Source organism: Neomonachus schauinslandi, chromosome 6 (assembly GCF_002201575.2).
Source record: "Neomonachus schauinslandi chromosome 6, ASM220157v2, whole genome shotgun sequence".
NCBI classification, from domain to species: Eukaryota; Metazoa; Chordata; class Mammalia; order Carnivora; family Phocidae; genus Neomonachus; species Neomonachus schauinslandi.
In genome coordinates, this window is record NC_058408.1 from 145,549,920 (window position 1) to 145,577,105 (window position 27,186).

General features: G+C 44.6%; 1 protein-coding gene across 1 annotated transcript in view; it reads left to right on the top strand.

The window, feature by feature from the left end:
* The window catches only part of LOC110592739 (putative DMBT1-like protein), a 40,985-nt gene that overhangs the window by 8,722 nt on the left and 5,077 nt on the right, over positions 1-27,186 (top strand). The window contains 11 exon segments of the mRNA XM_044916227.1: positions 9,117-9,434; positions 11,828-11,899; positions 15,331-15,369; positions 16,658-16,805; positions 17,838-18,028; positions 19,245-19,274; positions 19,894-19,935; positions 20,772-21,158; positions 21,748-21,780; positions 23,774-23,806; positions 25,262-25,415. Of these exon segments, the coding sequence (XP_044772162.1) occupies positions 9,117-9,434; positions 11,828-11,899; positions 15,331-15,369; positions 16,658-16,805; positions 17,838-18,028; positions 19,245-19,274; positions 19,894-19,935; positions 20,772-21,158; positions 21,748-21,780; positions 23,774-23,806; positions 25,262-25,415 (1,447 nt within the window).

Here is a 27,186-nt window from a genome sequence, read left to right on the forward strand (position 1 = left end):
TACAAAGAGACACAAACTTTAAACTCTTTGTTTAACACAGTGAGGCAGTGAGTTCTGCTTCTTCTCTCTTCCATGTAGGGAACTGAGACACACTGAAGATCACTGTTGACTTAACAGAGAAACCCACCAGGTTTTTTTTTTTTAGAACATTCTAGAATGCAGAATATCAATATCATGGCCAAGGCAACAAATAAAACAACCACCAAATTGCAGACCCTTTCAATAGACAGACATAATTTCACAGATTATTTCTCCTTTATCAAAAATTTCATCTGCACCATCAAAAGGAATGAGATCTTGCCATTTGCAACGACGTGGATGGAACTGGAGGGTATTATGTTAAGTGAAATAAGTCAAACAGAGAAAGACATGTATCATATGATCTCACTGATATGAGGAATTCTTAATCTCAGGAAACAAACTGAGGGTTGCTGGAGTGGGGGGTGGGGTGGGAAGGATGGGGTGACTGGGTGATAGACACTGGGGAGGGTATGTGCTCTGGTAAGCGCTGTGAATTGTGCAAGACTGTTGAATCTCAGATCTGTACCTCTGAAACAAATAATGCAATATATGTTAAGAAAAAAAAAAGAAGAAGAAGAAGAAGGTAGCGGGAGGGGAAGAATGAAGCGGGGGAAATCGGAGGGGTAGACGAACCATGAGAGACGATGGACTCTGAAAAACAAACAGGGTTCTAGAGGGGAGGGGGGTGGGAGGATGGGTTAGCCTGGTGGTGGGTATTGAGGAGGGCACATTCTGCATGGAGCACTGGGTGTTATGCACAAACAATGAATCATGGAACACTTCATCTAAAACTAATGATGTAATGTATGGGGATTAACATAAGAATAAAAAAAAATTTCATCTGCAAAGACAACTTGATAACTTGATAAAGCAAAATAGTATCTGTTTTTCTGTGTCTAACTGAAAAGAAGGAAGTTTCTTCCTTTTTACCTTGATGAGATCTTTCTCCCAGGCAGCAGTGAGGAGCTGTTAGAATCTCTCTGGTTAGCAGTGAGGGAAAAGAGCAAGTCTGAGTAAATTCACACTTACAATAAGGATCAGAAAACAAAAGAAAAAATATTTTGATAAAAGGAATGTGAGCATATATGTTTTGCATCTACAGAAACAGATCTTCATCTCTAATAAATTAAAATTTATTATAAAAATTCTGTAGGATGAAAATCCATTACTGCTTAATAAATTCCTACATTACATGGGCAGCAGCCCTCTCCAAAAAAAAAAAAGGAGTATCTTTCGTTTAAGTATGAGACATCATTTTCTTTCCTTTTGACTCAGTTGTTTTTTGTTTGGTGTCTTGGTATTTCCATTTTTACCTTAGCTACTGAATTATTAGCTCTAGATTAGCCTATATGAAGATGTATAGTAATATAATTTTTAAAATATAAATTGGTACCTTATATCCTGCATATATTATCATGTTTAAATGTTTCAAAATAAAATACATCTTATTACTAAAGACAAGAACAGAAAAAAAAGAGCATTAGTCATTATTTTTTTTATTATGTTATGTTAGTCACCATACAGTACATCATTAATTTTTGATGTAGTGTTCCATGATTCATTATTTGTGTATAACACCCCGTGCTCATTATAATACGTGCCCTCCTTAATACCCATCACCGGACTAACCCATCCCCCTCCCCTCTGAAACCCTCGGATTGTTTCCTGGAGTCCATAGTCTCTCATGGTTCATCTTCCCCTCTGATTCCCACCCCCCACCTTTAGTTTTCCCTTCCTTCCCCTAATGTCCTCCGTGCTATTCCTTATGTTCCACATATGATTGAAACCATATGATAATTGTCTTTCTCTGCTTGACTTACTTCACTTAGCATAATCTCCTTCAATCCCATCCATGTTGTTGCAAAAGGTGGGTATTCACCCTTTCTGATGGCTGGGTAATATTCCATTTTCTATATGCACCACATCTTCTTTATCCATTCGTCTTTTGAAGGGCATCTCGGCTCCTTCCACAGTTTGGCTATTGTGGACATTGCTGATAATGAACATTGGGGTTTTGGGGGCCCCTTCTTTTCTTTGGCCCCTCTATCTTTGGGGTAAATACCCAGTAGTGCAATTGCTGGGTCATAGGGTAGCTGTATTTTTAACTTTTTGAGGAACCTCCACACTCTTTTCCAAAGTGGCTGTACCAATTTGCATTCCTACCAACAGTATAAGAGGGTTCCCCTTTCTCCACATCCTCTCCAACATTTGTTGTTTCCTGCCTTGTTAATTTTTGCCATCTAACTGGTGTAAGGTGGTATCTCATTGTGGTTTTGACTTGAATTTCCCTGATGGCTAATAATGTTGAACATTTTTTCATGTGTCTGTTAGCCATTTGTGGGTCTTCTTTGGAGAAGTGTCTGTTCATGTCTTTTGCCCATTTTTTGACTTGATTATTTGTTTTTTGGGTGTTGAGTTTGAGAAGTTCTTTATAGATCTTGGATACCAGCCCTTTATCTGTAGTGTCATTTGCAAATATCTTCTCCCATTCTGTGGGTTGCCTCTTTGTTTTGTTGACTGTTTCCTTTGCTGTGCAGAAGCTTTTTATCTTGATGAAGTCCCAAAAGTTCATTTTTGCTTTTGTTTCACTAGCCTTTGGAGATGAATCTTGAAAGAAGTTGCTGTGGCCGATGTCAAAGAGGTTATTGCCTATGTTCTCCTCTAGGATTTTGATGGATTCCTGTCTCACATTGAGGTCTTTCATCCATTTTGAGTTTATCTTTGTATATGGTGTTAGAGAATGGCCAAGTTTCATTCTTCTGTATATAGTTGTCCAATTTTCCCAGCACCATTTATTGAAGAGACCGTCTTTTTTCCATTGCATATTTTTTCCTGCTTTGTCAAAGATTATTTGACCATAGAGTTGAGGGTCCATATCTGGGCTTTCTATTCTGTTCCATTGGTCTATATGTCTGTTTTTGTACCAGTACCATGGTGTCTTGGTGATCACTGCTTTGTAATATAGCTTGAAATCGGACAACGTGATGCCCCCAGCTTTGTTTCTCTTTTTCAACATTTCTTGGTGATTCGGAGTCTTTTCTGATTCCATACAAATTTTAGGATTGTTTGTTCCAGCACTTTGAAAAATGTCATTGGAATTTTGATCGGGATGGCACTGAAGGTATAGATTGCTCTGGGTAGCATAGACATTTTAACAATGTTTATTCTTCCGATCCATGAGCATGGAAGTTTTTTCCATCTTTTTGTGTCTTCTTCAATTTCTTTCATGAGTGTTCTGTAGTTCCTAGAGTATAGATCCTTTACCTCTTTGGTTAGGTTTATTCTGAGGTATCTTACGGTTTTTGGTGCTATTGTAAATGGAATCATTTCTCTAATTTCTCTTTCTACAATTGCATTGTTAGTGTATAAGAAAGCAACTGATTTCTGTGCATTGATTTTGTATCCTGCCACATTACTGAATTGCTGTATGAGTTCTAGTAATTTGGGGGTGGAGTCTTTTGGATTTTCCACATAAAGTATCCTGTCATCTGCAAAGAGAGAGAGTTTCACTTCTTCTTTGCCAATTTGAATACATTTTACTTCTTTTTGTTGTCTGATTGCTGTTGCTAGGACTTCTAGTACTATGTTGAACAACAGTGGTGAGAGTGGGCATCCTTGTCATGTTCCTGATCTTAAGGGAAAGGCTCTCAGCTTTTCCCCATTGAGGATGATATTCACTGTGGGTTTTTCATAGATGGATTTTATGAACTTGAGGAATGTTCCCTCTATCCCTATACTCTGAAGAGTTTTAATCAGGAAAGGATGCTGTATTTTGTCAAATGCTTTTTCTGCATCAATTGAGAGGACCATATGGTTCTTCTCTCTCCTCTTATTAATGTGTTCTATCACGTTGATTGATTTGCGAATGTTGAACCACCCTTGCATCCTGGGGATAAATCCCACTTGGTCATGGTGGATGATCCTTTTAATGTATTGTTGGATCCTATTAGCTAGGATTTTGTTGAGGATTTTGGAATCCATATTCATCAGGGATATCGGTCTGAAATTCTCCTTTTTGATGGGGTCTTTGCCTGGTTTGGGGATTAAGGTAATGCTGGCCTCATAGAATGAGTCTGGAAGCTTTCCTTCTGTTTCTATTTTTTGAAACAGCTTCAGAAGAATAGGTATTATTTCTTCTTTGAATGTTTGGCAGAATTTCCCAGGGGATCCATCAGGCCCTGGACTCTTGTTTTTTGGGAGGTTTTTAATCACTGCTTCAATTTTGTTACTGGTTATTGGTCTATTCAGGTTGTCAATTTCTTCCCGTTTCAGTCTTGGGAGTTTATAGGTTTTCAGGAAGGCATCCGTTTCATCCAGGTTGCTCAATTTATTGGCATATAGTTGTTGATAATAATTTCTATTAATTGTTTCTATTTCCTTGGTGTTAGTCATGATCTCTCCCCTTTCATTCATAATTTTATTAATTTGGGTCCTTTCTCTTTTCTTTTGGATAAGTCTGGCCAGTGGTTTATCGATCTTATTAATTCTTTCAAAGAACCAGCTTCTAGTTTCGTTGATCTGATCTACTATGTTTCTGGTTTCTATTTCATTGATCTCTGTGCTAATCTTAATTATTTCTCTTCTAATGCATGGCTTAGGCATCATTTGTTGCTTTTTCTCTAGTTCTTTAAGTGTAAAGTTAGTTGGTGAATTCGGGATTTTTCTATTTTTTTTGAGTGAGGCTTGAATGGCTATGTATTTCCCCCTTAGGACCACCTTTGCCATATCCCATAGGTTTTGGACCGATGTGTTTTCATTCTCATTGGTTTCCATGAATTGTTTAAGTTCTCCTTTGATTTCCTGGTTGACCCAAACATTCTTGAGCAGAGTGGTCTTTAGCTTCCAAGTGTTTGAATTTCTTCCAAAATTTTTTTGTGATTGAGTTCCAGTTTTAAAGCATTATGGTCTGAGAATATGCAGGGAATAATCTCAATCTTTTGGTATCGGTTGAGACCTGATTTGTGACCCAGTATAGTGGTCTATTCTGGAGAAAGTTCCATGTGCACTCGAGAAGAATGAGTATTCTGTTGTTTTAGGGTGGAATGTTCTGTATATATCTATGAGGTCCATCTGGTCCAGTGTGTCATTCAAAGCTCTTGTTTCCTTGTTGATTTTCTGCTTAGATGATCTGTCTATCGCTGAGAGTGGAGTATTGAAGTCTCCTACAATTAACGTATTGTTATCAATATGACGCTTTATTTTGGTTAACAGTTGGTTTATGTAGAAGGCTGCTCCCATGTTGGGGGTGTAGATATTTATAATTGTTGGATCTTCTTGTTGGATAGACCCTTTAAGAATGACATAGTGTCCTTCTGTGTCTCTAACTACAGTCTTTAGTTTAAAATCTAATTTGTCTGATATAAGAATTGCTACCCCAGCTTTCTTTTGAGGTCCGCTGGCATGGAAGATGGTTCTCCGTCCTTTCACTTTCAGTCTGGATGTACCTTTAGGTTCAAAATGAGTCTTACAGACAGCATATGGATGGGTCCTGTCTTTTTATCCAATCTGCAACCCTGTGCTGTTTTATGGGAGCATTTAGGCCATTCACGTTAAGAGTGATTATTGAAAGATATGAATTTATTGTCATCATGTTGCCTGTGGAGACCCTGTTTTTATAGTTTGTCTCTGTAAATTGTGAAGCTATTATCTTCACAATTGCTAGGCTGAATTCCATCTCCGACATCTTGGTTATATCTGAATCCATTTGTAAATCTGGGGCATAAGTCATAGTCTGAGTCTCTCCTATTTTGGGGGTTCCTCCTCCTAGTCATTCTGTTGAGGGGTGGTTGAGGGAATGTATAGAGTCCAAATTATTGACCACAACCCAAGCAAGAGGCACCTGTTTTATGGGGACCTTAGGGTTGCTGGCCTCTTGTTTTCCCAGCCTGTCTTCTGGGGGAGGGCCTGCCACACTGTTACTCTAGCAACCCTGTTTGGGCAAAGTTGCCCTGCCCCCTGTGGCGGTGGATGGGCTCAGTGGAAACCGGTTTTGGGGGGATTTTGTCCCCTGGTGGCTTTCCGTGTCTCTTCTGAGAGTCAGAGCAGAAGAGACCATTTCCAGGGCACCTGGGTGGCTCAGTTGTTAAGCGTCTGCCTTCGGCTCAGGTCATGATCCCAGGGGCCTGGGATCGAGTCCCACATCAGGCTCCTTGCCCAGCGGGAAGCCTGCTTCTCCCTCTCCCATTTCCCCCTCTCTCGCTGTCTCTCTCTGTCAAATAAATAAATAAATAATTTTTAAAAAAAAAAGAAGAAGAGACCGTTTCCAACCCTCTGCCTCAGAGCAGAGAGATTGCTGTCTGTTCTTCAGTGAGCTCTCCAAGCCACACTATCTCCATTTCTATCTGTGCTGCTATAAACTGCAGTCCTGGATTGTGTGCCCCTCAGCCTCCCTCCCAGTCCTCACCTGCAGGTCACAGCACATCTCTGCCCTTTGTGCTTCTAAAACAGCCAGCTGCCCCCACATTGCACACACAGCCCTGCCACTCCGGTTTCCATCTGGGGGGCTGCCCTAAAGTCCTTTCCCTGCTGCTACTGGTCTGCGAGTCTGTGCCCCGTCCCCAGTGTGGGAGGCTATCGTTCACTGGTGGTGCAGGATCCTGACGGCTCTCTCCCCCTTCCATTTATCCTCCAATATCTGCCTGTGGAATCACAGCTCCCCACTTCATACCTCGAAACCAACCACCTGCGATATTCTGTTTGTAGAGATCCAGATCTATCTTCTTACATCTCAGGCTGACTTCGTGGGTGTTCAGAGTGGTCCGGTAGATATCCAGCTCAATTCCGGGGACTGGTTGGAATAGGGTCCCCTACTCCTCTGCCATCTTTTCCCTCTCCCACAGAGGCACATTTGTAAAATTAGGCCAGTTAATGTTGCAGTATAAAGGGCTCTTCCCCCCTCCCTCCCTCCCTCCTTCCTTCTTTCCTTCCTCCCTTCCTTCCTCTCTGCTTTCCTTCCCTCCCTCCTTCTTTCCTTTCTTCCTTCCTTCCTTCCTTCTTTCCTTCCTCCCTTCCTTCTTTCCTTCCTTCCTCTCTCCCTGCCTTCTCTCCCTCCCTCCTTCCTTCCTCCCTCCCTTCCTTCCTTCCATCACGGTGTTCTGTGCACATGAACTAACAATTACACAGTGCTAACAGGCTTACTGTCATGCAGGCTTCCTTCTCCAACTTCACCCACTACCTTGGTTCTATACCCACAAAATATTTATCTGATTCTTTTTGGGATTGCTCTCCAGTTTTTGTTTATTTTGTTTTCTACTAAATAAATCTTACTAAGATTTCTTGCATGGACCATGGAACCAAAGTTCCTAATTTCAAATACTGGTTCCCCAGAACTGTGTGATCTTGGGCATGTTACTCAACTGCTTTGTGCCTTAATTCCCCTGTCCACAATATGGGTATAATAATAGAATATATTTGTATCTAATACATCTGTGTGTGTATATGCATGTATACACACTATTATTTATATAAACACATCTACACACACATATATATACATAGATGTGGTTTGAGGACCATGGTGGACGTTAAAGGAACTGATGGTGTCAATTACTTAGTGCTGGACACTAGGAAGTCTATATAAATGTTAACTTTATCATAACTGTCGTCATCATTGTTGTGATCAAATATTTGCTTTTTGCTGAAGTGAGAGTATTGGCCCAGAGAAATTTAAACACATTGAGAAGTAGCTTTCAGATGTCAGCATGAGGCCTGGCCTTTCTGCCAGGATGGTGGCCAAGTCCCAGGCATGAGTCCCTGGAGGAAACAGGACACGAGTGCATGGCACTTCCCTCACCCTGGCTCAAAAAGGTTTAGTGTCACTCGCACCATACTCCATTGGTCAAGAAAGTCACAACCTGCCCAGGTTTGGAAGAATGATGCAGAAGCTCCTCCTTGGGACATGGGACGGTCAAGGTTCCAGAAGGGCTTGAGGAATGGGAGATATTTTGTAGACATCTTTCAAAAATACAATTAACCATGATCCCCTTCTTTGCCAGCACCTCACTCCTACATTGGTTGGCATCCTATTCCTCCAAACACATCACCTGCAAGGTTTCTCTGGGGTGAGTCCGCTCACTTCTGGTGGGTAGCCATCCCCGCCTAGCCCACTACAGCCCAAATTAATGCTCTGCAAACATCCCCCCAAACCCACTCTGTCTGCTCTCTAGTTTCTAAAAAGAATGTTCTGAAATTTTCCATTAGCTCTTATTATCCTTCCCATTTTCTATGTCCTTGTAGATCACAACATTTGCATGACTTTCTCGTGCTTGAGGAAGAAAAAATGAGCTCATTTATTCAAATCATGTTGCAGTTGAAGCACCACAAATTTCCCTCCTATGTGAACTTGCCCTTCCCTTCACTCTGTTGGGAGCAAGCCCCCTTCCCTTATGATCAACGTGCAGAAATTGTCTTCATGTTTCAAAGCCATTTCTTGGCTGATCTCCCAAAATAGATGAAGTGTCCATCACCGATAGCATTATTAGACTCCTAGAGGTATTCCTTGTTATTTGCCCTGATAGTGCAGTGTGTGTGGTTTCTCCATCATGTCACTGGTTATAAATCCTGAGGAGTGAACTCTGTCCAGTTTTGCACCTTAATAGACATTAAGTGAAAATTCTATGTTTGAAAGTACAACCATGCTGGCAACAAAGAAATGTCTCTAGTGCTAAAAAGAGTGCTCTGTAATCTCCAGATTACACCACACTGGGCAACTTCTGTAAGAAGACTCTGGTCAGCTATCCACCAAAGCAAGGCTGTCACAGGGGCCCCATCCATGTGACCCTCAGGTCTAGGATTCCCTGAAGTTCTTTTGCTGTAGGTGGGATGAGTTGACATGTGTAAGGCTGAGAACCCAGGGTCTCTGGCTTTCCCCCTCTAGAAGTCAAATGTTGCTGCTTCCTGGGGTCTTCCAGCCCCTTTGGGCACTTCCAGGAAGAAGAAAGTCTAGCCTTGATGTTCTAAGACCATAGAGCTCTCTATCTGCCCAACCCAGAGGAATTATGACATCAGCAGTTTATCAGACCACTATAACAGGATCAAGGCAATATGCTGACACCAAGGCCAATCTCATAATTTCCCATTGCTCTGTATCTCCCCAGGAACCTGGATGGCCCTGAGGCTGGTAAATGGCACAGGGAGTTGCTCAGGCCGAGTGGAGGTTCTCATCCAGGGCAGGTGGGGGACTGTGTGTGATGACCTCTGGGACCTGGCTGAGGCCACAGTGGTGTGCCGCCAGCTGCAGTGTGGCCAGGCTGTGGCAGCCCCCTCAGGGGCCCACTTCGGGGCAGGGTCTGGGAAGATCCTGTTGGATGATGTGCAATGTGTGGGCAGTGAGAGCCACCTTGGGCAATGCGTGCACAGAGCTGAGGCCGGGCACAACTGTGGGCACCTGGAGGACGCCAGCGTCATCTGCGCAGGTGAGGGGCTGACTGGCAGTCCTCATTTGGAGGGCTACTCCTATCTCCTCACTTCTCATTCCTCCACACACACAATGTAGCACAGCCTAGAAATGTCAGTGGATTGAGACAGGCAACTGGTGTTGTCTACATCCTTTCAAAGTTATGCATCAGCCTGACCATCCCCTTGACTGCAAAGATTGTTGAGTATGGCTCATAATCACTGATGCAGGCTCAGAAGTGGCTTGTTTGGTTTGAAAATTCAGACTGAACTTGAATTCAGCCAAATCAGAATATCTGGCATAAAAATCCAAATTCTTGCATTTGTGAAAAAAATAAAAACAGAAGTTCAGGCTCAAAACAACAAATTATTTTATTATATTAACTGGCTGGATCTGAGAAAGAGCTGACCCTTTGGTCAGGAAACAGCTTTCTAGTTCACACAGTCCCCATCACTCAAATCCCTTATTTGTTTTATTTCCATGGCCCTTGGAAACTTTAGATTTTGAGTTTGTAACCTCCGGGTGATGGGCCAAATTTGTCAGCTGATTTTCCAGGCCCTCCACATCTAGACTGGGTGACCTTCCCAAACCTATGTGTCCTTCTATTTGACTCTATGTCACAACAGAATCTTTCCTGATTCCATCCCACTGGCAGCTGGAGTAATGTACCTACAAATGACAAGCTCTGCCAGGCTGCACCTGGCCCTTCCTGAGCCTCTCAACACCTAAGACCCCTGGGGGGGGGGGGGGCACTGCCTTCTGAAGCTCTCCTGGGACACTCAGCGTTTGCTGCCTGGTCTCATGTCTCAAATCCCCAGGAAATGCTAAGACCCTCAAGGGCAGGGTCTCTGCCTCTCTCTGCTTCCCCCAGCTCCCTAAATCCAGGACGTTCCCAATAAACAGTCACTGAATAAGACATGATAACATGCACAATCTCTCTTCATGTTCACAGGTGCTGATTCCACAGCTGCTCAGCCTACAGGTAGAACCCGTGTTACATTTGGCATCATCTACTAGACCTAGCATGATATAAGAAAGATCATGAGGTTTAAAGTCAGATCCTGGTTTGATTCCCAGCTTCATTTATTCACTCATCTGTTCATTCAGTGGATACTGACTGAACTATGTGCTACTCCGTGCCAATAAGCACTGGGGCCAAGCCGTGATCAAACCGCCCCCCCCAGCTCCCTTCTGTCACTGGGTCTGCACCCTAATGGGAGGGACAGACATGGCATAGGATCACCCTCAGTTATGTTACCTCAGCCAAGTTATATCATCTCTTGATCCCGTTTCATCTGGATTTCTCTTTGCAAGAGTAGGAAAAACACAGAGAATTGAATGATTGAGAATTGAATATGACAATGCCCAAAGACACCTAGCACCTGACAAGCACTCACATAGTTCCTCCGTTTGGTCTAATGCTGACTAAGGGAGGTTGTGTGGGGAGTGCAAAGGGCCCTGAGCTGAAGGAATCTGATCCTGGCTGGTCTCTCTCCAGATGAATGACATTGGCCATCACTCTCCATGTCATTAGAATAGGCACAGGGGATTCCACGCTCCCTAAAATTCTATGCCTTTGACATTCAGTGACTACACAGAGAGGATAAGCAGCCATATGGACTGGTTGAATGAAGTGTATGCCACTGTGGAAAGCAAGAGGTTGTCGTTGAAGGACAGAGATGTAGGTCTTGTACTAGAAATTGAGGGACACTTTCCCACCTAACATCTTATTATGAGAATTTTCAAATAGGCCGCAGTTTGAAGGATTTAACAATGAGATCCTACCTACCTAGATCCCATGATAAATTTAGCAATCTTTCTATCATCTCTTTACTCATCCATCAACCCATCATATTTTTATTAATGTTTGATTTGTGTACCATAAGGCTCACCCATTTTCAGGTCCAGTTTGATGGATTTTGGTAATTGTGTGCCACTGTATAATCACCACCGCAGTGAAAATATAATACAGTTCCCTTGCCCTGAAAGGTTTCCTCGCGTGTTTCAGGGTTGATGCTCTCCTCCCTCCCCCCACTCCACTTCCAGAAACTGCTGTGTGAATTTCCTTGCTTTGTTCAGGTGAAGTCATGACACACCTGGGGAGAGGGCAGCAAAGAGAGAGATCATGGCCAACTGATGGCCTCTCCTGTGGCAGGCCACATGGGGCAAATTATTCATGAGCTTTGCTTTTCTGATGGCCATGTGGTGCATGTTCCTTTGTCAATGGGCAATAATACCATGTTCTGCCCTAAATGAAGATCTGGGGGCTATGATGTCACTGGCCTTAGAATGCAGTGTCATGGTTATTCCTGGTGAATCCTGGGAGGAGGCAGATGGCCCCTTGAAGCAACTGTTATCTTCTCCCAATGTTCTGACTTCTCCTTGATGACCTTCCTTTTTATCCACCAACAGCCTATGAGAACCTGCTTCCCACATCATTGGTGATATCAGCAGCTCAACACCCACCTTCTTCTGCACCTCCAGGTAAGGCTGTTTTTTTTTATATTATGTCTTCTGGACAATTTTTTTCATCCAACAATGGATGAATGAATGAATGAATATGTGTCACTAAGAATATATGTCACTGGGATTATATACAGCAATAAACAGAGCTGAAACTCAAGTAAACTAAGTTCCTGGGGGAAGAGGGGGAGTAACCTGTTACCAAAAAAGTGTGCTGAATACTCTGATGGGGGAGCACAGGGTGCCATGTGTAACCAGAAGAGCCTCTCCATCCAGAGCCGAGGGGTCTGGGCAGGACCTGAAGGGTGAGGGGGCAATGGGATTGTGCCAGGCAGGGAAGAAACCAGACTGACTCCCTGTGGGCTGCAGGATGGGAGACATTAACGTGTGTTCCAAATTCGAATATAGGGCTGGCCAATAACCATACAGAATTAGTGAACAGTGCAGTGGCTCTTTAAGATGATTTTCCACTGTGATCAGGGATGAGTAATATTTCAGGATATTTGACCTTGAATTAAGTTTTGTTTTTTTCTTTTACAAATTAGGTCTAGTCTGAGGTCAGATAAGGCAGGAATAAAACATTGGACCCTTTAGTCTCTTAATCTAGCCGTATAGTCAAAAGATTCAGGGAGGAGAGAATGGAGCCATTATCACTCCCAGGGATCTGAGCAACCCTGATAGAATAGTGCCCAGCAGGTGCCATAGCTCCTAGCCATTGGCCAAGGTTTTGGGGGTGTGGCAATTACCAAAGGCCCCATTGTTGGCTCTGTGAGTTTCAATCACCTGAATTCACACTCCACATCTTCTTTTTTATGTTTTTTATGTTAACGTTGTTTATATATCTGTCCAAGCTCTCTTCTTTGCATACAATTTTTTATTGAGGTATAATTGACATATAACATTAATATTAGTTTCAGGACTACAACATAAGGATTCCACATTTGTATATATTGCAAAATGATCACCACAAAAAGTAACTTATCTAAGAAGGGAGTATGGATAAACAAGTCTATAAATTATCTATTGCCATGTAAAACCATCCCAAAACACAGTGGCTTAAAATGACTACCATCTACCACTGCTCATGAGTCTAAGGGTCAGCTGGGTTGTTCTGCCACTCTGGGATAGGCTTGGCTGGTCTTGGCTGACTCAGCAGGGCTTGCTCATGCATCTGTGGCTAGCTGACAGGTCAGCTGAAGACTGCTGGCCTAGGATGGCCTCCCTCACATGTCTTACAGTTCCATAGCTCTTACCTGAGGTGACAGAGGTGATGAGGTCATGCATCCTTTATCACCCATGGGCTAGCTCAAGCTTATTCACATGATCCCCTCAGTGTTTCCATGGAATGAACTGAAGCCCACCTGTCATGCCTCTTGAGGCCTCAGCTCCACATGAGTGCACCATTACTTCTGCCACATTCTACTGACCAGAGCAAGTCACAGGCCACAGCTTAAAATCAAGGAGTGGGAAAATAAGCTAACTTCTTGATAGGCAGAGCAGCAATGTCACATTGTAAAGAGTGAGGATATCAGGAAGAGAAGCATGGTGGTCATTTTTGTAAATACTCTGCCACAGGCAAGCAGTCTTAAATGAGTGTGGATAAGGAAGACATTACAGGCTTCTTAAAGCAGACTTACCTAGAGAATAGCATGGGAGCTCACATGACCTCGTGAAGAGTGTGAATAGCAAAGTCATGGAAAATAAGAAAAGCTAGGTTGGGTAGCAGATAGTCCAGTCATCAAAAGGCAGAGTGAGTGATGATCACCCCGTGACCCACGGTTCTTCCCCAGGAGGCTGGGCCCCTGTGCGGCTGGTAGGTGGCCATGGAAGATGCGCAGGCCGTGTGGAACTCTTCTACCAGGGAGTCTGGGGGACCGTGTGTGATGACCTCTGGGACCTGCCAGAAGCAAACATCATCTGCAGGCAGCTGGGGTGTGGCTGGGCCATTTTAGCCCCAGGTGAGGCCCACTTTGGGGAAGGCTCTGGGAAGATCCTCCTTGACAACGTGCACTGCGGGGGAGATGAACAGCACCTGGAGGAGTGCTCCCACATTGGCTGGTTTTCCCACAACTGTGGGCACGGAGAAGATGCTGGCGTGATCTGTTCAGGTAAACCCCTGCCCTCCCAGGCAAAGCCCAGCGTCAGCTCTTTCTGAGAGAATACCTTTCAAAAGACAATGTAAATCTAGCTGTTGAAAAGGAATCAGTACTTTACTTGCTCACAGCAGATATTTTCATCCCTCATGCTTACAGATGCTGAATACTCAACAGTCTCAGCCCCGGGTAAGGAAGGTGATATTTACATGGGCAGTTTCCCAAAATCTTGGGGAAGAAGTGCTGCTGGAAGTTGGATGTGTCATCCTCCAGGCCGGTGGAGTGACTGGGACATGTAGTGTCACCTGACTGTCCAATGGGAGAAATGGATAGTTCCTTAGAAATCATTTGATCCAACCTCACTTTCAACTTCTCCCCCATTTTATACACAGGAAGCAGATTCTAAATTTCTCAGACTTGTATATAGCACTTTCAGTTTGCCAGCCCCGAGGGTTACAAGGCAACAGAAATGAGATATGGGTGGGGGGGGTGGTTAAAACATAAGAGGTGGTTAAGGACATTTCTTGCCCAGGAGCAGATGGCTGGTGGGCTGGACCTGGCCAAAGTCAAGGTGACCATTCCCACCTTCTCCCTGCTTCTGCTTTGTTCCTGGTGCCCACAGAACTTCTTTTACTATTGGTTTTCCCACATGCTCTTAATGCCAGCACCCAGAGTTTTCCATGCCAGTGCCCACTCTCCTTCATCAAATCCCCAGGTTCCCTGATGATCTGCCCTCAGCTGGCTCTTGATCAGAGAGTGAGTCATGAATAAAGCTGAGTAGAAAAGGTCTGATAAAACTTCAGGCATATTCCCTCCTGGGTTGTCAACTCTAGCAGGTGGGAATGGATTGGTCCTAGGAAAGGGTCTCTAGTGGGAGGTTCTGGGCCAGGTGTCACTGGTAGGAGATATGCAGGGGGCATGAAGGAGGATCCACAGCATCCTTAGATGTTGGCTCACCATCTCTGAGCAACACCAGGTCAAAGGAAGGGGTGAATTGGTACCTCTTCCTATTCTTTCCTGGAAGTCTCATAACTCCCAGGCCTTGGGTCACTAGAATTGGCTACAGTTGGCAGAATTTCATGTCTTTAGTGTTCTTAAACCCCCAATTTAAAAATATCTCATTTGTGTGTATGACAAGAGGATAATTTATCAAAATCTGGAGAGGATCTAGATCAGTGCTTCTTCCATCCCACACATTAACGTCCCCTACATGTTCTGGCCTTGCCCCCAGAGATGACTCAGCAGTTCGGTGGGGGGAGCCCACTGTATTTGATATGAGGTCCTCAGGGTATCATGTGCAGCTAGTGTTGGGACCTCAGAGCCAGCTGACGAGCCACATGTCCTTTGTGTGTTTGACAGATCGCCCACTGGCTGTCATAGCAGGAACAATGGCCACAGGTGAGACTTTGGTATCCTTGGCTGCTCTGACCACCATCTGCTAGCTCAAGCCCTGAAGTGATTCTCCAAGGAAGTTGAGCAAAATACTACTGCCCTGGCTGGGTCACCCCTCTGAACCTGTGTTCTGAGTGAAGAGTCCAATAATGAAGGCAGATGAATTTATGGTTCCAATTCCATTTCTATGTAGTCAAAAAAGGCAGTCCAAATAATCAAGTGACACCAGCATGCTTGGTCTCCAGCATGGACACTACATGTGAAAGACAGGCATGTGGCTCTTAACATGGCAGTGTTGCCATGGAGCTACCCAAGAGCATCATTTCAGAGGGCTGCCGCCATAACGACCATGTTCTTCTTCTCCACCCTTTTCCCTTCTCTGACAATCTCTATCTTCCTTATTCATGCTTTCTTTGCATCTTCCATTTTTTCCCCTCTGTTTTTGTCTGTATCTTGGGCTTCCAGAAGCTCCACTAAACTTTTCTTAGCACCACTTGGAGATAAAGCGTTAAAATAATACTGATGCCTGGAGAGCCTGGCTGGTCCTTCTGTGGAAGAGCCACAGATAGATGACCAGAGCCAATCGAGTGTAGGTCCAATTCTCATATGGCCAGATAGTCTGATGGAGAAAGCCATTGCCATAGGTGTTACCTTTAATTTTGTACTGAATATTGGGCATATGGATACACAGACAAGCAGATGGAAAAACAAACAGACAAGTGGTGAATAGGCAGACACAGAATGATGTCAGTGTTGGAGGGGTAGATGACTCAGGGCAAGTTCTCTCCACTTAGTAGTGGATTTTTCATAGTGTAATTTTAATAAATTATAACAGATGGCAGATGGAACGCTGACATCTTCATATACATAGAGGTTCCATGTAGACTCAGCTTTACTTGGGAAAATGAAGCCATTTACTCATTACTACTGGTGGCCTCACAAAAGTCAAACCTACAGAACCCACCACTAGAGAATAACAACCAGAGGGAAAGACTCTGGTTGATACTGGCTAACTGCTCTGCCCAGCAAGGCCACGTCAGGGTAGAATTCTCTAAACAAGTGAGAGGTGTTTCAAAATTCAGACACTCTCATGCCCTAATCTCCTAAGTTTGTGAGTTTTTAGACTGGTGTATGCCTCTGATATGTCCTAAGACATACCCACAAGGTAATGACCAATGAGACCTTTTCGGTGGAAAAAAAAAAAATGAAAGGGAAAGAAAGTGTGAATTATATAAAATTAGTGAACTGAACAATGAAAAAAAACTGAAATTCTAAAATATTTTTCTTCTTTTAGAAAAATCTAGGTGTGGCAGAGTAATTACCAACTCATCTGGAGCTATTAGGAATCCCCCACAGAACAAAATGCATGACAACATAACCTGTGTGTGGGAAATCAAGGCTAATGCATCTGATCACATACTGCTGGCATTTCCATATCTTAAGTAAGTCACAAGTGCATGATTTAAGTATTCTGTGTAATTTAAAATTCGAAGCATTTTTCTGTGCCATGAGCCCTTCATGCCCTTTTTAATTTTGAATTTTGAAATAATCGTAGACACACAGGAAGTTACAAAAATAATACAGAGTCCGATGTACCCTTCACCCAGCTCCCCCCAATGGTGGCATCATCTATAACTGTAGGACAATATCAAACCAGGAAGTAATGCAATACTGCACTAGGTCATAGACCTTATTCTGTTTCACTACTTTCCATATCCACTTGTGTGTGTGTGTGTGTGTGTGAGAGAGAGAGAGAGAGAGAGAGAGAGTGAGAATGTATGTTTCAGTCTCTGGTTAAAGATGCAGATTTCAGGGAACCCCCAGACCTCACAAATCAAGAAATTTTAGGTTTTAATATTGTAAATAGTCAAGGTTGATGTCATTCACAAATGAATGTCTTATGGAAATTAACTCCCAGGAGCAACCTAAATTATTTATTACTTTTGAATTTTGCTTAATCAAAAAATGACTTAGAATGGACGGCTCATCAGGCTGAGGCATGGAGATGGTCTCCTGACTCTAACCCTAGGGGCATCTGGACAAAACTTCACAATGAAGAACAAGAGCTGACAGATCAGATGACTTGCACAAAGCAAGCAGGGCAGACTTGGTAGCGCACTTCCCTCTAGGCAGGTCGCCTGCAGAGTTTGTAAATAGGTTGTTTGGAGCCTGAAGCCGTGTCTTAGAGGCAGGCCATTGCTGGCCGTTGGCCCTGGGCTTCCAGTTACCTGCAGTCCCAGACCTCAGCAGGGGTCCACCTAGTGCTTCAGCCGCCTATTCCCTCTTCCAGTTAAGATCCCATCTCCTCAAGAAAAAGTGGGATTAAAGGATTCTATACTATGTTTAAATGGCTGACAGGCTTTTAATCTGTCCCCAGTTTCATTGTCATGAAAGAAAGAGTCTGCCTCACAGCATACCTCTAAGATCTGCTAATGGGGAGGCTAAGAGGCAGCCATTGGTCTTTGCTTCCCTAGCCTAGATTGCACCAATGAATATTTTGAAATCCTGGACGGCCCTCCATCCTCATCAAAGTCCCTGGGGAAGACCTGCTCTGGGTCCTACCTCACCTACTCGTCCTCCTCCAGCTCACTGACCCTCGTGTACTTCCGAAGCTTCAACAACATAGGGAAAAACTTCGTTGCTTATTATTATTCTGCAGCCAAAGGTATGAACGCTGGTTAAAAGCAGGAGCTTTGGAACTGCAGCTGGAGTGCCTGCCTTGGGGCCAGTTAGAACCCCATCGCTTACTTTGTGACCCTGGATAAGAGACCCGACCTCTCTGTGCCTCAAACCATTCCCTGTATAATGGGGATAAGAGAAGCTTCCCTCCTAGGCTTGTCGTGGGGCTTACCTGAAATGACACAAGCCCTTGCACAGTAATGGTATATCATGTGCTCAGAACTTGGCAGATTCAACCCTGGGCCCGGTTCCCCATAAATACCTCATTACAGTCCGCCCATTAGGATGCCACTTCTGGAGTTACACTGAATCTAGTACTAGGTGGGTGTTTTAGGACCTACAGAAGAAGAAGAAGGTGTGGTCCCAGCCTAAGAGGGGCTCGTGTACAACCTGGAAGGAGTTCAAGACAAACCCATGTGATACAATTAGAGGACAAGTAGAATATACTAAATGAAGGCAAACAAATAGAATAGACTAGAATATACTAAATTGACACATGCATGCATCTCAGCAAAAGACATTAGAAAAGGGAAAGAGCCATGCGGGCTATAAACATGAAGGGAACATAGGAGGAAACAGCCTTAGATTTGTCTTTAAGCCTAGCCAGGCTGTGAGTCAAGAAATAGGGAGGGGGCACACAGGTGAAGGAGTAGTGTGAGCACAGAGATGGGAAGTATAGGACATGTGGCGAGACGAGAAGGCAGACAGAAGCTAAGCCAAGGATTTCTGATTAAGCACAGGTACTCAAGGTTGGGTAATCACAGCGACAGTGATCAAAATGGCAACGAACATTTACCGAATGCCTATTTTATGCGAGGCAACCCTGTAAGCACTTTATACGTGTTACCTCCTTTCATCCTCACACGAACCCATGGTTCTTCCCTTTTTACAGATGGGGAAGCTGAGGCTAGAGAGGTTCCGTAATTGTTCCGAGGTCACCCAGTCATGGGTCCTGCACTATTTACCACTGAGAGAAAAGACGCTGCCTCATGGACCTCATGAGCAGTTCTAGCTTCCGCCTTGGCTGAGATGCTGTTCAGACTAGTCTCCCACCCTGTTAGCGAGCGCCAGGGCGGCTCAGTGAGCACGCTTGGGAAGTATGCTATGAAACACAGAGGAGGCACTCTGTCACAAAGTGGATCAGAAGAAGTCACTGTCACTGCGATTGAACAATTACTGACGAGGCTTCTTTGTCATTGCAGGGGCAAGTTCAAGGACCCCACATCTAATCAGTGAGTCGCATTTACTGTTGCTACTCTATCTTCATTCCTCATTTGTGTGTCTTCCTCTGTCTGCCCTCCTGGTGCTTGGAGTGTCATAGTTCGATCTCTGTCTTATACATTTCCTAATTTCCTGCATCAGTCCAACTAGCTGAGAGGTCTGTCAGTCCAGGTTTTGCACAAGCATGATGACCATTCACCATGGAACCAAGTTAAATATACCAATAATTGGGTTTCTATAAATTGATAATTGCCAATTTGATTTCTTAATTCCTTGCTTTTATCAAAAACAGTAAGACACACCTAATCAAGCACTGCACACTTAGGGAAAGTTAACAAAACAGAAGCATGTAGAAGAAATGGCTTTTTCCCTAGAAGGGCACGATGCATGTTTGCATTTTGGCACAGGATGGCACAATTTAAGTGTCATTATATTTCCAGTGACTGGACAGAAGGGAATATTTTTTCTGTTGGATCCTACACGTCTGAGGAGCAACATAAACAGAGTTTGACTTGGGAGGTCACTTATTATAAAGATGCTAGGGAGAATGAATCAACCAGAATCTTGGCGTTTAAGGGATATAGCCATCTTGACCCTTTTTATCTGAAGGGTGTCATCTTGTATTCACAGCAATCCCAACAGCAACACCCAAGACAGTGACAGCAAGACCAGGTAAGCCCTGGGATGCATTCATTCATTTACCAACTATCCTTTCCTCTTGGTACCTGCATTGGTACGTGCTGCATGGGCAGGAACTGGACCAACTGCAAGTAGTTCCTCTGTTTGCAAAATGGGCCAGTTGACTCTATGCACATTTTTAGGACCATCCAAAACTCTTGGGATCCTTTGGCTCTAGCATCCCAGGGTGAGCAAAGTTCATTTTTTCAGTGTTTTTCAGAGTCTTCAAAGCCTGAGCAGCTTCCAGGTGCCTTTAGTGGGGTTCTATCTTTTTTTTTTATTTGGCCAGTCTTGCTCATAGTTAACCTATATCTGCATAACTAATAGGCTTTTTCAAAGTGAGTAGAGCGTCAAAGCCATTCCAGAGGCAGTGAGATGGAATATCAGAGAAAAATACTGAACTTTGGAACTGGAAGTGCTGACTTTAGATCTGCTACTTCCCAGATGTGGGATTTGGGGTGAATCATTTCACCTCTCCAACTTTCAGTCTCCTTATGGATAAAATTGGCATACTGGTGCTCTTCTGCTTGCCTCCTGAGTTATTACAAAGGTGAAGATGAATACATACACACGCACACACACACATACACACACAAAGGCGTTCCACAAAGCCACAAATTACTGTGAATATTATTTACAATTTTTGTCTGCATTTAGCTAAAATAGATTGGCACATACATCTGGCCCAATAGGTACTCGATTAATGAATGCTTTAGGCTAAATGTTATTTTGACAATCTTAATTGCATATTAACCTCCAACTAGGAGGTTGAGCAGTTGACTGGCTCTTTTATCAAGTTCCCCATCCCTAATAGTAGTGTCAGGGTGGAGAGCTCAACCAGCTCATGGGCAATGTGCGGTGTCTCTAGAAGACAATGATCACCAGCTCTCTATCTGCAGGGGACTGGCCAGAGCTGCGGCTGGTAGGCGGCTCAGGTCAGTGCTCAGGACGCGTGGAGGTCCTCCACCAGGGGGCCTGGGGCACCGTGTGTGATGACCTCTGGGACCTGAACGAAGCCGAGGTCGTGTGCCGACAGCTGGGGTACGGACGGGCCCTGTCCGCCCTGGGGAAGGCCCACTTCGGCCCGGGCTCTGGAAACATCTTCCTGGACAACCTGCAGTGCTCCGGGGTGGAGCTCTACCTGGGCCAGTGTGCCCACTCGGGCTGGTCGGAGCACAACTGTGGCCACCACAAGGATGCCGGCGTCATCTGCTCAGGTAGCCCCTCCCCTCTCGGGCAGTAATTTCTAATGTTTTTATTGAAGACATTTTGAAACTGTGCATCCCAGATGGAATTTATCCATCTGCCCATTTGCTCATTCTTTCATAAAACAATCCTTGAGCGTCTGCTCTGCACCAAGCCCTGGGCTCACACACACCCTTGGGCAGCGCCAGGTTGCACACGGGAGGTCTCGAATGTTTGTGTATACCAGCCCCACCTGAGGTATTGCAATGCAGAATCCTGGGCCTCAGCCCCAGAGATCACGGCTAACTAATTTGGGCAGGGCTGCTGGAATCTGCCTTTTCATAAGTAGTCTGGGTGATTCAGCATAAGAGGGGCCAAGGGTAATCCTGCACTGCCTGAGGTGGTGCAGAGATGACCCAGCTGCTGTGTCCCACCCCTCCCAAGGCCAGAGACCCTGCCAGAGGAGGGCTGAGTCTTGTGCCCCAAAAGGCAAGGGTCCTCTCCCCTTATTCCCCACCTGCACCCTTTCCCCTCGATCTGCCACCTGCACCCTCGTTACCCCTCCCCCACGCTTTGGATTCACTAAAGAGAGTGACCTATTGCCTTTCTTTTTGCATTCAGATGCAGAAGAGCTGCCTCCTCCCACACCTCCAGGTATGTCCATATTTTTTTCTAGTCCAGACAACTTTCCGATAATAATAATATCAAATTTACTTGCAAATGCTAAGAAACAGGCACTGTTCTGAGCCCCTCACATATATAACTCATTTAATCCCCACAATAATGCATTGAAGCAAGTACTTTTCCAGATGGGTGAACTGAGGCAAAGAAAGTTAGTAATGTACCCAGGGCCAGCCAGTGGATTTGAACCCTTGGCCACCAGTCTCATTGACCACATCCTTTCACTGACCCCAGCTCCACAAAGACAAGGTAAAATTAGCACAAAGACGGGGAGACATTTTGCTCAGACTATTGCTAATCCTGCAAAAAGGCATTTTATATTTTACAGAAGAGAAATTTGAGGCACAGAAAGGTTGAGTAACTTTCCTGAGATCACTCAGTAAGTTAATGGTGGAACCGAGTACTGACACTGATCAGTCTGCCCACAAAGTACATGCTCTTGGGGATCTTATGACTTTTGCCTATTTTCAGAGATTTTCTAACTTAAGGATTGAGTGATATTCATCTGTAATAAAAACCAAAGATTAGAAAAACCAGACCAACACATGCAATGTAAATTCTGAAATGATACTGGAGGTAAACAAAAAGGCATTTTGTTTCATTGCAATAGACATTTCTGAGCATCTGCACCGGAGCAGGCATGATGCTGGGGTTTCTGTATGAATAAATTTATCTCATCCTCAGAGCTGAGGATTAAGGAGATCCAAAAGCCTGCCCAAGATAACTCAATTAGAAAGTAGCAAAACTAGGGGCACCTGAATGGTTCAGTCAGTTAAGCATCCAACTCTTGATTTCGGCTCAGGTTATGATCTGAAGGTCATGGGATTGAGCCCCATGTCAGGCTCTGCGCTCAGCGGGGAGTGTGCTGGAGATTCTCCCTCCCTCTCCTTCTGCGCCTCCCCCGACTCGTTCATGCTCTCCCTCTCTCTCTCTCAAGTAAATGAATAAATAAATCTTCAGAAAAGGGAGAGAGAGAGAAGAAAGAAAGTAGCAGAACTGGACTTTGCAGACCCCATCTCGCCCTTTGAATGAACCTGGCTGCCTCCACATACACAAGTCATAAGTCATTGGCAGAAGCATCTCTCTTGGACACTTGCGTAGAGAAGTGGGATCATGAGTGGGAGGGAGGACTGTCCAAATTTCCAAGGCCAGGGATAGAGGTCAAGGGCAGTGGATATTAAAATGAAGGCCTACCTGTAGTTCTCATTTTATATAACTCAGCTATACTGAAGCTTACATAGATGACAGGGAAATGAGGAGGACCATGTTGAGTGGAAGAAACCATCCTGGTTATGTGTTGCTACTCCAAAAACAGAGTGGTTTAACACCACAGCCATTTAATGACATGTTATGTTGTTGTGGGTCAGGAATTTGGGCAGGGCTGGGATAGGAGATTCTTCTGTTCCACTAGCTCTGAGCAGGGTCACTCGGTGGAGCTCGCCTACAGGGTGGTCCTGAGACTTGAGGACAGCTGCACTCACATGCTCTGTGCTTGGAGGAGACTGCTGGAAGGGTGGGCTCAGCCAGGGCCCTCTTCCTCTCCAGGTGGTCTCAGGACTCCTCACACGGTCTCTCCTGCAGCAGACTAATCAGACTCCTTACAAGGTGGCTCGGGGTGCCACAGACAAGCCCGTGTTCTCAGAGACAAGAAGTGGAAGCTTCGGTCTCTTAAAGCACAGTGTCACTTCCACCATATTCTGTTGGCCAAAACACAGGCCACCCAGGTTCAAGCAAGGAGACGTAGATCCCACTTCGTGACAGGAGGCATGTCCAAGAATGTGTGGCCTTCTTTAATCTGCCACAGGACAGTAGAAATATTCACTCAGCACCTTCAGACCTTTCTCAGATGGCACTAAGTACCTTGACACTTCAGAGAAAACCCTTCACGTTTCACTAACTTGTAGATGAAATGCAGTATTTTTCCCCTGGACGTCAGCATGACCTCCCTTTTTTTTCCCCCTTCTAGGTCTTTCCACAGCTTCTCGGGATTATATAACAGGTAGTCACTTGTTTTAAATTGAGATGTAACTCCACACCGAGAGAACCGTCACAGCAGATGCTAGGCAGTGTGCCCAGGATGTGGCACAGAGAGGCTGGCACAACACGGCTGAGGGGCTGCTTGCCCACCTCCCAGGCCAGTCCTGTCATGGCCCCTTCCGTGAGAACGCCAGGGGAGTCAGGACATCAGCCGACACAGCCCCTCGGTCAAGGGGCATCCATTTGCACTGCTAAGGCCTGTAAATACTGACTTGCTAGCCAAAGGGGCAGGCTGGGAAGGGGGTATGTGGATCTGCCCAGGTCAGAATAGGTGGGAGGGTGACAGAGACTGTGGCTGGTCACACCTGGTGGTACCCAGCCTGCCTTCTCCGGGTACGGTCCTGTAGGGGGCACCCATGATGGGTCCCAGCTCATGTGTAGAGGTTTCAAGAAACCCGTCCCAGGGTTCTCGTGTCTGTCTGACCTGGCCCAGTTGTAACTACAACACGGCCAACAGGATAGCTCCGAGATGACTGGGCGCGTCCCTACTTCCCGCCATCTGTCGCAGGAAAGACCAAGAATCTTGGAATTCTGGGAGCATTACCAGTTAGTTAGGCAAAAACAGGAAGGAGCAAATTGAGCAGCTTGGTAATTTAGGGGACAGGGTCAACAACTCATGTTATGTTTTCAAGTTTCCTCTAAAATAATTCGATGATTCTAAGATTTTTGCTTTTTTGCACGGCATGCTGCTTTAAGTGTATGTGCACGTGTGTACATAGGCTTGTGTATTGATTTATATGAATATGACGTAAAACACAATACGGAAGAAATTAGATTTCACTTGTGTAACTCTTATAAATCCAAAGACCTGTAAGTTCCAGTCTCAGTAGATACTGACTTAAAGGAAACACAATCTACCCAGAAAAGGTGGTGAAAAAGAACTTAAGGGGGTGGCCAGCCATAGTCCCCTTCAATGAAGGCCACATCATCCCCTTCTCTCTGGCTCCTCAGACCCCAAAGTTGTTCTGGAGCTTCTTGTTCCCCAAACCTTCCCAAACTCGCACCATGCCCGGGCTCAATAGAATCTGTCCCTTCGTCCCTCCTCCCCAGCCCCCCATGTAGATCCTCTCTGCCTCTCTCCCCACAAGCAAGAATCCTTCTGCCTTAGAAGAAGGAGGAGATAGTGAGCAGACCTGACAAATATAATATTTTCTTTGGCAGAGGGTAAGGGGAGAGGAAAAGGCAGAGAACTCCCATATTTTAATATTTTTGCCCCATCAGGATGAGATTGAATGGGCCCTCCTTCCCTGGAGACGTTTAGGCTAAAAGTCTGTCCAGACACCTGGGTGTGCCCCCTGCACCCCGGGTGGGCCACTGCCTGACTCCACCAGACCACCAGGTGTGAGAGGGTCATGACTGGGGTCCCATAGTCGGTGCCTCGGGGCACATGCTGACATCCTTTTTCCTCTGGCTTTAGGGGGAAGTAGCGCCTGCGGAGGGGTCTTGTCAAGTCTCTCTGGCTCCTTTTCCAGTCCACTGTACCCGGAAAGCTACCCGACGGACATCCAGTGTGTTTGGGAGATTCATGTGGATAAAAAGTTCCGCATAGAACTCATGATTCCAACTTTGAAGTAAGAAAACGACTTTTTCAGAGAAGATTCTTTCTAAATGTGAATTCAGAATAAATATATTTCTTTTAGTGGGAAACATTTGGTGGGGGGGACAGAAGAACACGAAATTCTTCCCAATTTGAAGATCAAATTAATTTTGTAGCGCTATCCAACAAGTTACTTCTAGTTTGAAAAATTGAGTAAGTGGTTTATTGACATATTTAACTCAACCTTATGATGATAGCTTTTCTTTTTATTTTTTTCTAAGAATGTCACCCAAATCCTCCTTACCAGCTTGGCCCTTGTTATACAATGGGTACCAATACTTACCCTCTTAGATTTTCTTTTTCCTTTATTTAAATTTTAAACAAGCAGTAGAAGGCTTTCATACACACCCACGAGCCACCTACTCCAGCCTCAGGCCCTGGATCTTCTCAGTGCTGCCTCCAAGTGAAAGGAGCCAGGGGAGTGCTCCAGCCCCAGGCCCTGGATCTTCTCAGTGCTGCCTCCAAGTGAAAGGAGCCAGGGCACACATGGCCTTATCTCTGGCATGTAGGGGATACATTTCTCTAAGGCACTGACATTTTTTATCTCCATGGCATGAAATAATAACTGACATTTTTTTAATGCTGGCTGTGTATCCATGCTCTGTACTATGTGTTTTGTATGCTTTGTAATATTCCAGCATCACTACAGCCCGAAGGTATATGCCCCTGTCATATCCGTTAGAGATGAGAACCTGAGGCTCAGAGATGTTAACTGACTTGCCCAAGGCTAACCAGCTGGGTCTGTCTGCTGTCAAAGCTCCACCTCTTCTCCACCTTGTGATTCTGTGGGCAGAGTCTGCGCAAAGCCCTTCTTGTATATGACACTCAGCTTGCTATAAACACAGCAACACTATGAGATGCTATGAAAATCCACCTTTAGCATACACTGAATTACTGTTCGGTCCATGGAGTCAGGCACACCCTGTGCCAAAGAATATCCTAGAAACCTATTGTCTTTGTTGACTAAAACCCTAAGGACACAGAGAGCCCACAAGGAAGTGAGAACCTTGAACGCACACTTCCAAAGTCCTTCTTATCATAGGTAATCTGTTCCTTCAAAATCAGCCTCACACACATCCCTCATGAGTGACTGCCAAAGTGCAGATACTCTCTACATGCTGACATTTTTATTTTAAAATCAAGCTTTTTCTCCCCAAGAATTTGAGTGTGGAAAATGTTGTGAAATACAGAGATAGGAAAATCTGGGTGTGATGTTGATTACATGATGATCATCGGGGTGTTGGCCTGGGAAGGATTTATTTGCAATGTACACTAGCATTTCTAATGTTCCGTGTAGATGGTGATTGGCCAGAGCCATTATAATTTTTGGTTTTCTGTTCCTAAGTTGTAACCATAAGCCTCCCACAACCCTCAGACAGAATAAGACTTCTGTAATAAGACATCTGTAGGGGCGCCTGAGTGGCTCAGTCGGTTAGGCGTCTGCCTTTGGCTCAGGTCGTGATCCCAGGGTCCTGGGATCGAGCCCCGCATCGGGCTCCCTGCTCTGTGGGAAGCCTGCTTCTCCCTCTCCCACTTCCCCGCTTGTGTTCCCTCTCTCTCTGTGTCTCTCTGTCGAATGAATAAATAAAATCTTAAAAAAAAAAAAAGACATCTGTAAAAGTTAACTGATACTTTATATGTCAATATGCAGTTTAAAGTAAATCCAAATATTTAATCCTATGATTGTCATACTTTTTTAAGTTTTAAGATCTAGGAAGCTTGAACCTGCCACTAACCCTCCACTT